The 12,977-nt window shown below is 36.3% G+C and overlaps 2 protein-coding genes and 1 long non-coding RNA gene across 3 annotated transcripts in view; 1 reads left to right on the top strand and 2 right to left on the bottom strand.

Moving 5' to 3' along the window:
• Positions 1–12,977, bottom strand: part of LOC109194483 (titin) — a 722,900-nt gene that overhangs the window by 311,213 nt on the left and 398,710 nt on the right. The window lies entirely within an intron of this gene.
• Positions 1,362–12,977, bottom strand: part of LOC112846230 (Fc receptor-like protein 5) — a 48,866-nt gene continuing 37,250 nt past the window's right edge. The window contains exons 5-14 of the mRNA XM_025905645.1: positions 8,035–8,298; positions 7,634–7,912; positions 6,316–6,594; positions 4,897–5,016; positions 4,727–4,742; positions 2,971–3,062; positions 2,322–2,387; positions 2,163–2,222; positions 1,744–1,806; positions 1,362–1,529 (exon numbers count right to left, since the gene is read on the bottom strand). Of these exons, the coding sequence (XP_025761430.1) occupies positions 1,405–1,529; positions 1,744–1,806; positions 2,163–2,222; positions 2,322–2,387; positions 2,971–3,062; positions 4,727–4,742; positions 4,897–5,016; positions 6,316–6,594; positions 7,634–7,912; positions 8,035–8,298 (1,364 nt within the window). The 3' untranslated portion in view covers positions 1,362–1,404. The remainder of the gene's footprint in view (positions 1,530–1,743; positions 1,807–2,162; positions 2,223–2,321; positions 2,388–2,970; positions 3,063–4,726; positions 4,743–4,896; positions 5,017–6,315; positions 6,595–7,633; positions 7,913–8,034; positions 8,299–12,977) is intronic.
• LOC106097064 (uncharacterized) lies at positions 3,303–4,591 on the top strand. The gene is made up of 2 exons (XR_001223400.3): positions 3,303–3,468; positions 4,092–4,591. It is a non-coding gene; the product is annotated as an uncharacterized LOC106097064 (long non-coding RNA).

The following is a 12,977-nucleotide window of genomic DNA, read 5'->3' as shown; positions in this document are numbered from 1 at the left end:
GAAGACTGTGAATATATGATCATAAAAATACATAATGTCTAAACATTCAGAGAGACTATAGAAACTGCATACAAGGACAAGGCTGAAATCTGGCATGAAAATCACAGTATGATTGTATTAACAGGAAATTTTCCAGGTTAAAAGTAGAGACACTTCATATAAGATAGACTCAGTTTGCATTTCACTGTGGTGTTGTTTTTTGTCCTTTTCAAATACAAATTCAAAATGATACTTCACTGACTTAAATGCTGTTCTTGCTGGCATAATGATAGCTGAGCTATCTGACACAACCTGCAATCCAGCTGCCAGTGAGTAGAGGAGGGATGGAAACATACAGATTTTCTAAATACTGATTTTTGCTGTTGGTGCTGTTTATAGTATATTATTTGTTGTTTATATACTGCCTATACAAGTTTCAATAGCTATTCAGCATGGTGGCTTTGACGTATAAAGGTTTGAAAAAAACATGGGGAAAATATTGAAAAGACCAGATTTATTTTTATTTTTTTAAACAGACTCATACAGGCTGTGTTTCAGTGTGAGAAATTTTCAGTTTCACACATTTTTTGTTGCTTTTTTCCCACCTTCCATGTCTCAGCACCACAATGACCACAATTATTTTTCATTGCTTTTCACACAGTGTCTTGCATACTTAAATGTAACAGTGATAATTATCAAAGTGATTTTTCCACTGTGCTTTTTGTCTGAACTCCTTGTTTACTCTCTGCTGTGTGCTGATACAATGAAAAAAGACATCTCGTAAACGGAAGGCTTTTGGCTGAAACCACATAATTAGTTTCCCCATTTTTGGAAATCATGAGGCTTTTCAGTTGATAAAAATAAGCCAGAGGCAAAATAGAAAGTAATCAATAAAAGTCTTTTACACCCAAAAGAGTAGCAAATAAGAACATTTATTTTATTCACAATATATAAAATGACTCTAAAAAGGGCTAAAACATAAATCCTTCTCAAATAGAATAACAAAAGACGATAAAACTAAGACAGGACAAACAATATAACTAAAGTAAAATGGCCAGAGCAAACTTGAAGTCCAGCAGTATCCAGTTTTCATGGCAACAAAAGTCATGGCAAACAACTCTGACTTTAAGTTGCGCTATATTAAAAAAATAAATATATGATCACATATTTCAAACTATTTTTTTTTTTTGCAGCTGTTGGAACAGGATACATTCAAAGTTTTATACAAAACCTTTAACAATGAATATTTCTTTTTAAAAAGTGTATTTTAAAAATATATAATCTTCATAAAAATGAGAGCATAGATATCAGAGGAGCAAGAGTGGCTTCATAAAAAGCTTCTTCTTGGCTTTGCTGCTACAGCTCTCCTCACTGACCTGTAAGACAAGCACAAAAAGACAAAGTGATTTCCAACATGTAAAGATATTATGAGCTGAAGACATTTAATAATGTGAAGAATAAATCAGCCTGCATGGCAGCAGAATTACTGAGAGAGCTTCCTGATGTGACTTCAGAATAAACTGCTGCATCAGCTGCAGGACTTGATTTTCCTGTGAATGAAGAGAAGATCATTGAAAACAATAATATCATTAACCAGGAGGAAACTGGATGTCTCCACTAATGCAAAGATAAAAGTTCGATCAATTTTATTAATCAGCTGCTTGAATAAATAAATATAAATATTAAAATAAACAGATTTACATTTTAAGAGCAGATAAACATGATGAACAATATTCAGTGGAGATGATGGCAGACTTTGCTCACCTTTGTTTTTCTTGGCTTTTTCTTTTTTGGGCTGTTTGACCTCAGCATACATCAGACTGTCCTCTAAAAGAGACGTCAGAGCTCAGGACACATTTGTTCAGCACAGATATGATGACAAGAACATTACTACAGAGTAAAAACATGAGAGAAACTATTTAGTTTGGGGACATATAGATGGACAATACCATACTGTACAATAACAATATCATTCTGTATATGAAGCAGACAAACTTACACTAAACTCTGAACGGCCCTCGATGTGTATAAGATTCAACTCTGCTGATGTGTAGTGGTCGTATGTAGTAGCTAAGCTTGGTAAGTGAATAACTAAACTCCATGTTGACCTATAATTACCTGCAATATAATGATGTGATGACACATTCAAGTACAAACACTGAATGAGACTGTTGTGACTGTACCTGCAGCTCCCGTCTTCACCTCAGAGTAAACAGCACTCTGCTCTGGTTTATGATGCTTCCCTGTTAAGATGATCAGACAAATTTACAATATTTAAAAATAATTATTTTAAAACTTTCTAAATGATTTTTTTTTTCGTTTATAGTGTCCTGCATACTCACTCTTCTTTCTGACGTTTGTAATATCAATGCGAGAGTATATCACATGGGTGACATATTGGGGTTCATCTGCAATTAAAATGTAAAAAAATGTAGTTACTTGTAAATATGTTGTAATTAGTTTCCCCGAATCAAAAAGTTGTTTTATTTGTTTTTACGTCGGTTTGCGATATAAAAAAAATGTATTTGATCATTTTCAGTGTTTGCTACTTGCGTGACCAATTCATTGAGTTTACTGAACCACAGACATATTTATCATTTAATAAATATTAATGTGCATCTTTAGAAGATAAGTGCAAAAACAGAAGAACTTTCTGTGGTACTGTGTGAGTCAAATCCAGGACTATCAGATATTTTCAGACCATGAACCCATCATGGTGTTACTGTTTGTGTTGTTCTGATATGAAACAATAACATTTGTGGATTCTTTCAGTCGAGTTAAAGAAACAATCAGGTTGTAAAATCCTGTTTGTTTCTGATCTTTTGTGCATGTAGTCAGTTGGTTATTTGGATGTTTGTCCAACTGGATTTTGATAAATGTTCTTTGAAAAACTGCTGAGCACAAACTGAACCTAAGAAATGTTCCTGTTAATGGAGACTGAATGAAAAGTCAATATTAATAATGATAATAAAGATCGGTTTAAGTGCTGACCAGGATGAAGAGAGTTGTATTCATGAGTTTCATTCTGGTTGACTCCATGATTTGTGGAGGAGCCCGGACTGTGACTCTCAGACTGGATCGACCTGAAACATGAAATAAACACAATAAACTCAAAAGTAACTGATGTTTGTTTAAAATAATTGTAACCCATGTGAAATACAGGGCTGCAAAATCCCTTTTTGTTATTTAAGGCTGTAGCCTGTTATTGTCACAAGGGGGTGCTGTGATGCAGTCTTGTGTTCTGACGACCTTGCGTCTAGTGCGCAGGAAGCTTTACCTGTCTCTTCCTGTGAGATCTTCCCTCTGATGGCGGTCAAGTGCGTGTCGGAGCGCATGGAAAATAATATTTTGATATGCAATGCTGCAACCCGGTTAATGAGACCAGATTGTTTTATGTATAAATGCTAATAAGCTACTGTTTTATTAGGCCCCGAACTCTGACCACAAAGGGAATAACGTCTGTCAAGTTATTTGTGTTGGAAAATCCCGGTGAGTCACGTGCTTTTGTTAGCTACCTGTTAAGTTAGATAATGTATTTCACTAGCCGATTCAGCTCAGAAACCTTTGAACAAAAACCAATCGGGAGCTATGAGAATCTGGTGTGTTGTTTTGCTTCTCTTGTTGTTCTTTACAGTGTGTTATAAGTGTTGAATGCTTTGAGCTAACGATGTTTTACTGGCGATGCTAGCTGCTAATAGCTGTTAGCCACCCCACCGCCCGAAGCCATATTCCGATCGGGGAGGTATTCAGATAGAAGCACTACCTCTGTATATATTAGAATGGTTATGTCTTAACAGATATGAGCATATTACAAGTTTAATAGTATTTGCATTGTGAATTAAGTCACATTTGCTTGTAAGCCTTAAGGATCAATGTCACTTTCATTGCTATGTCTGTTTATATTACTGTTTAAGCTGCTGATGTTCTTTATTGTGATATAATTTTGATAAAATAGTTGATACTGGTACAAACAAGTTACTGTAACCCTTGTAACTTGGTCAAGCTAAAGGGATTGCCATTTGTTATTAATACATTTGGAAAAGAAGTTAATGAGCTCATGTTTAAAAACACAAGATGGGAAAGAAATTCATTGTTCTGCACTGTTTGTGTAGATTGGTTTTTTTGAACTACCAGAAAGGATTCTGGAGAACCACTGACGGCGAGAACAGCCCAAATGAGATCCTGGATGATCGTGAAATGGTGTGGCCAGCCATGCGATCGGATTGTGGATCTCGCCTGAGAAACTGATTCAAGCAACCCTGGATTTCAGATAAGCCCTATGCACTATTTTTCCTACCCGGATAATAGGGTCTGCACACTGACAATTCCCCTACAGTACACCTGTTTGGGTTTCAACGACTTTAAAGGACAATTCAGACTGGGCAATTCAAACTTCACAAGAGGAACACTTTAATCTGTTCATTCATTCAAAAGAGCTCTGATACGATTTAGTATAAGTCTTCCATTTAAGTGTCTTTATTTTGTTTTATTTTGTTCTGTTTTACATTTATTCACCTTCAAAATGCACTATTAGTGTGCAATTTGGTTTATTGTGTTGTATATGTTTACAAATGGTACTGAGGCAATAAAGGTCCCAGTTATTCACTTCCAAGCCAACTCCTTTTGTGAGTCTCCAAAACAAAACCTCCTTCTGAACCTAGAAAGATGTCTAGGGTCTCTATTTGAGGTGAAAGTGTACTGGTCCTGAGTAGAGGCGCTACATAATAATAAAAAGTATTTTACCAACCTGGTGAAGCAGGAATCTGTGAAAGAGACAAATGTTATTACAAGTCACGTGTATTACAATGTTATTTGTCATGTAAATTGTTCGATCAGAATACACATATATGTGTGAATAATTAAAGTGTGTGTAGTAAATAAACTCTCTAATACAGCATGAAAAGAAGAGGCTCTTACACTTGGACTGTCTGCAGCGATACAACAAGAGCAGGAGAATAATAATGAGAGAGACTCCACAAACCAGTCCAACAATCAACCACACAGGAAATGAAGAGCTGTCAGCTCCTGACACAGTTACTGTAATGACAAACAATAATTATTAAAGAAGTTTAATTATATTTGATATTTATAACATAACTTTATAATCGTTCTTACAAAATAGATCCAATAGATTCACTGTTTTCCTCTTGCAGTATTTAAATGACTTGACTCCCCACAGTGAACACATCGACACACAGTCTCTTAAAATTTCCTCTTAAAATGTTGACTTCAGTAAATCTGCTTTACAAACTTTTACTATATAAATATGTCAAACATGTCAAATCGTAATATAAATACACAAAAACTGATGTTTACATTGAGATTTTCTGTTTCCTGTCAGAAACTGTCAGCATGACTCTGCTCTGAGGTTTGATGTTGTGACTCCTGTTCTACTTGCAGTGTTACTTGTAGAGTTGCTACAGAACTAATTGTGAATTTATGTTGATTTGGAGATTTGCTGAAAATGATTGTTTCACATTCATAATCCCACCTAGTCTCCCCTCCTTGGATCACATTCCTGACACTAAGGCTACATTCACACTGCAGGTCTTAATGCTCAGTTCCGATTTAATTGATCAAATCCGATTTTTTTGTCTGCTTGTTCACACTACAAATAAAATGCGACAGCAAACGCTCTCTAGTGTGAACGCTCAAAGCGGCCCGCATGCGCAAAAGAAGACGTCACACACAAAGCGCTCCGTTTGTTTGACTGATGATCTTTAATATAAAGACTTCGGACTTTACGTTTCCCAATTTTTCCTTTAAGTTATTTTGTTATTTACATAATAATGTAAAAAACCTAATAATGATCCTTATTGCTGTTTTAGAGAGGAGCGGTGCTTCAAAGGATAGTTGCAGATTTCTGTCAGAATCTGCAGATTATACAGTATAAATAAAATGTTCACGTTTCTCCAACGTTGTCTACCCAACAGTTTCACTGACATCTATGCTGGATGGCCAGGAAGCATTCGCAATGTCTTCTCTGGCGCTGATAATTGGCGTCTGTCTTGTGTCAGTGGCGTAAAAGATTTAATGCGACATGACCGTTCAAACAGCAGTCGCTTTCTAAAACATCGGATATGTATCGGATTCAGTACCACTTACGAAAGTGACCCAGATCGGATTTGAAAATATCGGATTTGTGTCGTTCACACTGTCATACCATGATCGGAGATGGGTAGCATAGGGTTAAAAAAACAGGATTTGATGCGCTTTCGCCTGCAGTGTGAACGTAGCCTGATTCTCTAGACTCCACATTACTATGAAGGCCGTTTGGCCTTCATAGTAATCTTCAATCATCAATCTATTCAACATTGTTCCTGAATCCAAACTCACCAGTTGTGTTAATGTGAACTTGTTGGCTGTCCTCTGTGTAGTAAACTGGGTTTCCTCTTCCTCCTCTGCACCTGTAGAGTCCTTCCTGTGAGACACTGATTTGTCCATTTGAGTGGAAAACTGCATCTTGTGTGGTCAGGGCTTCAGAGGATTTCTCATCTCTGTACCAGTAGTATTTCCATCCAGATGATGATGATGGGTTCACAGAGCAGGTCAGGGTCACACTGCCCCCTACTGGAACAGCTGTGTTATCAGCTCTCAGTTTGGCCTTTGGTTTATCTGCAGTTCAGATTAGAAAAAAAAAAAAAAAGATTAAAAAAAGGAGAAACAAATAAATGACTGAAAAGTCATTTAAACAACTAGATGGAAATGAGAAAAAAGAACAAATCTTGAATAAAATAAACAGTAAACTCATTTTGATCAACATAGTGAAACTTTTACATTTTCTTTGCTGTATTTAAAAAGTAATTTGTCATGGTCTGATGACCCGTGTTTAGTTTTTTATTGTTTAAGTTTCTGACAGCCTCATGTGCTGCGTCAGTCTATTCTCTTTGTCTTCCTCCCTGACTGTCTTCTCTGATCAGATTAGGTTCAGTTGTGCCTCCCTGTTACGTTATTCCCTTGTTACCCGCTGTTTATACTGTGTGTGTTTCCCTTTGTTCCTGGTCAGTTCGTCTGCGTTTCTACTGCTTATCACAAACTGCATTTCCCATGTCTCAGGTCTTTAATTTCTTTATTCTTGTTTTTTTAAGGTTTTTGTTTAGTTTTTTTCACATTTTACTTTTGTTGGTATTCTGCTCCGTCGCAATAAAGGTTCACTCTCAGTTTAAGTCCGTTTTCAGTGTCTGCATTCGGGTCCGACCTCTCTCTGCACCCAACTCGCCTCCAACACTGAATACTTTCACTAAAGCTCTGAATCTGATTGGTCATCATTGCTTTTTGTATTAAACCCAGTCATGTGTGTTTTATTTTAACAAATGGCAGTGTTTTATGAGATGACAGGCAAGAGTGACTTATTCTTTCTTATATAAATTGTAGATTTGCTGCTATTTCTTTGAAATTATTATTATTATTACTATTATTATTATTATCTCATTATTGTCCTCAGGTGATGGAGCAGCAGGTCAGCATTGGCGTCTCTATACCAGCTGATAGTTGATGACACAAAGTGGTGACAAACTGTCTACAATGAGGCTACTATCAGCTGCAGCTCTTTGTCTGACTAACAATGGAACATGCTTTGTAGACCATTGAATTCATCCTGTGCTGACCATTATGACATTTGTCAAATGGAGATCACACAACAAACATGACTTACTTGATACTGACAATGTGAAGGCTTCACTCCACTCTGTTGAAGAATATGAGTCATCTCTGCGTCGACTCTTACACATGTAGTCTCCACTGCTGGACTCAGAAACTCTGAATGTCACATCATTATTGTGTGTCCACTGTGTGGGTGTGCTGGGTCCTCTCCATTCATACTCCCACTCAGTGGTTTCACCTCCTTCCTGCACCTCACATGTCAGAGTGATCGTCTCACCTCTGAATATCTGAGGCCAGTTGGGTTGTTGTTTTACAACAACTTTATTGGAAACTGTTTACACATATTAACAGTTGAGATACAAACAGAAACATGAAATCAACACAGAAAACTTAACATTGTATGTTTGATAATCATGAGTGAATGTATATTTCAAACTAAATTACTGAACTCACTGGTTTTCTCAATGGTGACATCATCACTTATATCAGTGTAGTAAACTGGGTTTCCTCTTGTTCCTCTGCAGCTGTAGTTTCCTCCTTGAGATACTCTGATATCTCTGTTTTGTTGATCTCTGATGTGAACTTCAGAGGTTCTTTGGGTTCGTCTGAACCACTCATATTTCCATCCATCAGAGCTCTGCACAGAGCAGGTCAGTGTCACACTGCCCCCTACTGGTATGATTGTTGTTCCTGCTGTCAGTGTGGCCCTGGGTTTATCTACTGTTATGAAAAAGAAGACAACAAAATGCACACTTCATCCATTATAAAGGTAGTTTAGGACACTTCAAATATTTGCCCTTTTTCTGTCTCAACATGGTGACAGAGCTGCAGTAATTCAGGTTGTAGATCTCTAAATAAACACAGTATAAATGTTTGTCCAATCTCTGGCCTGAAGAAGTCACACTGAATGTAAACTAATGCAGTTCACTGTTGAAGGAAACACAATGATGGGTTCAGAGGGATCTGCCTAGTTTCAGGTTTAGATAACAGAAACATCATCACCTTAGATTTTATGAAGCTTTTGATGTTTCTTCTTCTCCTTACTTAAAATTATTATTATTCTTGTTATACATTAAAATAACACATGAAATAATAATAAATGACAGTCTGTGAGTATTGTAATACTGTGTATACTATGAGCAAAGTAACCAGTAAAATACAGTAGTTTTTGTTAAAGTTCCAAGTTTCAATGACAACATTAATTAAATGTATTCAGTATTTTATCATTCAAATGATTTTCAACATGAATCATCACATTATTGGTCACTGAGGACTTACCTAATACAGTTATAGAGACAGTATTACTGATCTTTGTATAAGATGATCCCTTCTTGCGACCAGAGCACTGATATTCACCACTGTGACTTGAATATTTAATTTCTAATGTGTACTCTTGGATTGTGTTGTAGCCGATTAATTCTCGACCATCTCTGATCTGTTTGTATTCCCAGTCAGTGTCTTTTCCTTCATTCATGTCACATTTGAAGGTAACAAACTCTCCCATGAAAAAACTGGACCAGCTGGGTTCAATAGTTAGCACAGCATCTAGAATCCAACACAACCACAAAGTTAACAACCTGAAACACTTTTATGCACAAACACAATCTGTGACAGTATGTTCATACACTGTTCATATATTGAATAATAAACAAATATAAAACATAAGTGAACTGTAATTAAGATTTATTCAGTATTTTGAGATGAAGCTTTACTAAATAAATGAAAAGAAAGAAGTAAAGTAAAAACTGTTCATATATTGAATAATAAATAAATATAAAACAGGTGAATGGTAATTTAGATTTATGTCATATTTTTTTAGATTAATCTTTACCCAATAAATTAAAAGGAAGACATAAAAAAGTGAAAACTGTTCAGTCACCTTGAGCATGTCCACTGCAGAGGAGCGTACAGAGCACTACAATAAAGACAGAAACTTCAGGATTTATCAAACTAAAAACATGTTCTCGCTTACAGTTACAGTTATAGTTCTTCCATGTCTGGCTTTACCTTTCCCCAGTTCTGGTTACAGTTTAGTTTCACCTTTGTTCACCTTTGCCTTTTGCTTTTTGTGTTTCTCATCAGCCTGAATAAACAGCTTGCTTTTTGTTAAAGTTCAGTTCTGTCCCTTGTGTTTTCTGCTGCTAACACACCGGCACTGATTGAGAACTAAACCTTTTTTAGATAAACTAAACCAGCTCCACTCTGATCTGAGTCAGTGCACTAAAATCTAATCCAGTCTACAAACAACCATGTTGGTAACAAACATGAGAGTCTTCTGATCACATGACCTGAAATGGTACAAATGACTGATGCTCTGTTCTTCTTACTAAAACATGTTTATGGATCAGTATGAATCAAACTATAGAAGTGAAAGTTGCTCCCATCATCACATCCAGCAGTGACACATCTGAAAACTTCCACAACTTTCTGTAAAGAGAGAGAGTGAAGCAGCAGCACAGCAGATACCAAAGAGCTGTGAAGGAAACAAAGACTTTTTAAAACTTCTCTCTGCTTCCTTCCTTTTACACAGAAATAATAACTTAACAAGGTCTGACCATGTTTGTCAGATTTTTATGAAAAGACAGTCAGTCAGTAAGTTTTATTAAACATACGTGAGCTGACTAAGTGGCTAAAGAGGAAATGAGGAGATCACAAGTCCAAGACTTGTTTTAAATGTGAAAAAACATTTATTTACTCTTTGTCATAAACCATCACTATTATCAAACATTTGTCTTCTCACATATAATATTTACAATTCAAAACTATTTTATTTTTTTATAAATATTTACAAACCTCCAAGCACACAGATATATGAATAAAAGACAATAAATGTCAATAAATAATCTAAATAGTTAAACTAAACTCCTCTCTACCTGCATTCATACACTGATGGAACTAATTAGAGGTGTTTTTACCCCTGAAAATTAATTTTAACACACTGATAGATTAAAATAAGTTTAAAATTTAATGTCTTAAAACTTGACAGAGGTCTTACAGAAACAGACATTTTGTTTCCTTTGTTCTTCGGTATGCTTTTTATATTTTTAGAAACTTTATTGCTACCTTTACTGAGCATAACTACCCTCACAAACATCCATGACAACTTAAACCACAAATACAATGACGTTGTTAATTTATGTGGCAGAATTCAGACGGGATCAAACTGCTGTGGATGTTTAGATGAAGAAACATGGTTTGCATTTAAAAATATAATGATATTTTTCCTTCCTGACATAGATATAATTATCAAGTACACTGTTGCTGTTTTGTAAAGTGTTACATGTTGTTGATGAGACGCTAAAAGCTGCAGTACAAAGTACAGCCAGCCATTTTCTTACACTTATGAAGCAGCACAAAAGCATTAACGTCTTTGAACTATACAGTAGTATAGTAAAGTAACCTGACTGTACCTCGTCTCTCACCCTAAGACAGCTGAAAGAGGGTCAGCTGGAAGTCTTTTTCACACAGAACACACGCCAAGAATATCTGAGCAACCAAATCAAATACATTTCACTTTGATCTGCAAACAAACTAAAGTGATTTCCATGTTTCCTTTAATAAGCTGTGGGACAGTAACCTTTAAGGTTTAAATGGATCCAGTTAAGAGCTCGCCTCAGAAAGCAAAACTGGGAGAGCACTAGTAATTTATAGTGTCACACAAGTGCTCTAGCAACATTATACATATGTTATAAAAAGGATGAACAGGAAAAACCCCTCACCTTGAGCATTTCTATAGGAGAATGTAATGAGCACTAAAGTAAAGATGAAAAAGTCATGAGGCTCAAACTGATAGAAAATAATACTCCTTAATAGGGGTGGGTTTTAATAATCGATTCATCGATTAAAATCGATTCTGGCTTGGATAACGTGAAATCGATTCATTAAAATCCTGAATCGATTTTTAAATATAAATTTATTTTGCCCCAAATGCCAGAATCTCAGGTGAAACCTCACAAAATTTCAACAACCATCAAACAGCCAAAACAGTAAATGAGAGCAGGTACACGGATTCTGCACAAGAACGTAAACACACAGCGCGGACCCGCGGATCAGAATCAGTGAGATGTCGCCTTTCTCACCTGACGGGCGCTGCAGCTTTAAGCGGCTGCGCGCGCTCCCGCGGACGGCAATCACTTTCTGGCAGACAATCACTTTTTGGCACAACAACTGCACGGACACGGTCGGGTCTGAAAGCGACAGCTCGCTGATTCTGATGTTTCGGCAGGTCCGCGCTTTGTGTTCACGCCCTTTTTGCGCTGATTCTAAAGCTGTTAGTTTGATCTCTCTACAAACAATATTGACCGAACCAGCAGCAAAAGAAGATCCAAACTACGCTTCACATAAACATCGTCATGAAATCACTCTGACTTTTACTGTTTTGCTTCCACCACGATAAAATCACACTTCATGCACAGCTCTCTCTCTCTCTCTCTCTCTCTCTCTCTGTACTTCAAGAACAGTTTCCCGTCTAAAAATCTGTTTTCTGCATTATTCGCTTGCTTGTTCAGCACAAGTCTACCGTTGTTTACAGCGCTGTCGGCCGCTGTTTTTTTCCTTTTTTTCGTTTTACATACTTCCGAAAAGAAAACCTAATTTCTGTCGTTCAATACTGAACAAATTAAACTTTTTAAAATTATGCAACATGCAAAACGCTTAGCCGTGTCTCTAATAAAACCGCTGTAACGTCAGAGGTAATGTTCATAAGTTGATTAATGGTTTTCTTTCGTTTTTGATGTACTGCAGAATATTTTTATAAAATCTCAGGCCAGGAAAACTACCTTCATGTTTTTCTGTGTTTTATCTTCAGCTACTTTGACACAAAGACATCTGCTGTGACGCTCACACCTTTGATAAAGTCTTGCATGTGTCAGCTTCCTTTTTATTGATACAAAAATATGTAAATGTACTGATCTGAATTATAATATTTCTGACTGTCAAAATTTCCCAGATTTAAATCGAATTTAATCGAATCGAAGTGAATCGAATTGAATTAAATCAAATCGTGGATCAAATCGATTCGGGACCTTGTGAATCGGAAACAAATCGATTCTAGAAATCAGTGACGATACCCAGCCCTACTCCTTAAGGTTGTCAGTTCTGACATTTTAGCTATTTTTAATAGCACCCTTGGCTCAGGTGTTGTGCCAGCCTGTTTTAAACATGTACTTAAAAAACCATATCTTGACTCATCTGTCCTCACTAACTTCAGGCCTAGTTCAAAGCTCCCATTCCTGTCGAAAATTTTGGAAAAGATTGTGTTTGTTCAGCTGCATCTTTTGTAAATGGACACAATGTTCTTGAGAGGTTTCAGGCTGGTTTTAAAACTCTTCATAGCACAGAAACTGCACTTTTAAAAGTTCTTAATGATCTTTTATTAGCCACCGATTCAGGTGACT

The sequence above is a fragment of the Oreochromis niloticus genome, linkage group LG3 (genome assembly GCF_001858045.2).
Source record: "Oreochromis niloticus isolate F11D_XX linkage group LG3, O_niloticus_UMD_NMBU, whole genome shotgun sequence".
Lineage (NCBI taxonomy): Eukaryota > Metazoa > Chordata > Actinopteri > Cichliformes > Cichlidae > Oreochromis > Oreochromis niloticus.
This window is presented reverse-complemented; position numbering and strand designations above follow the sequence as displayed.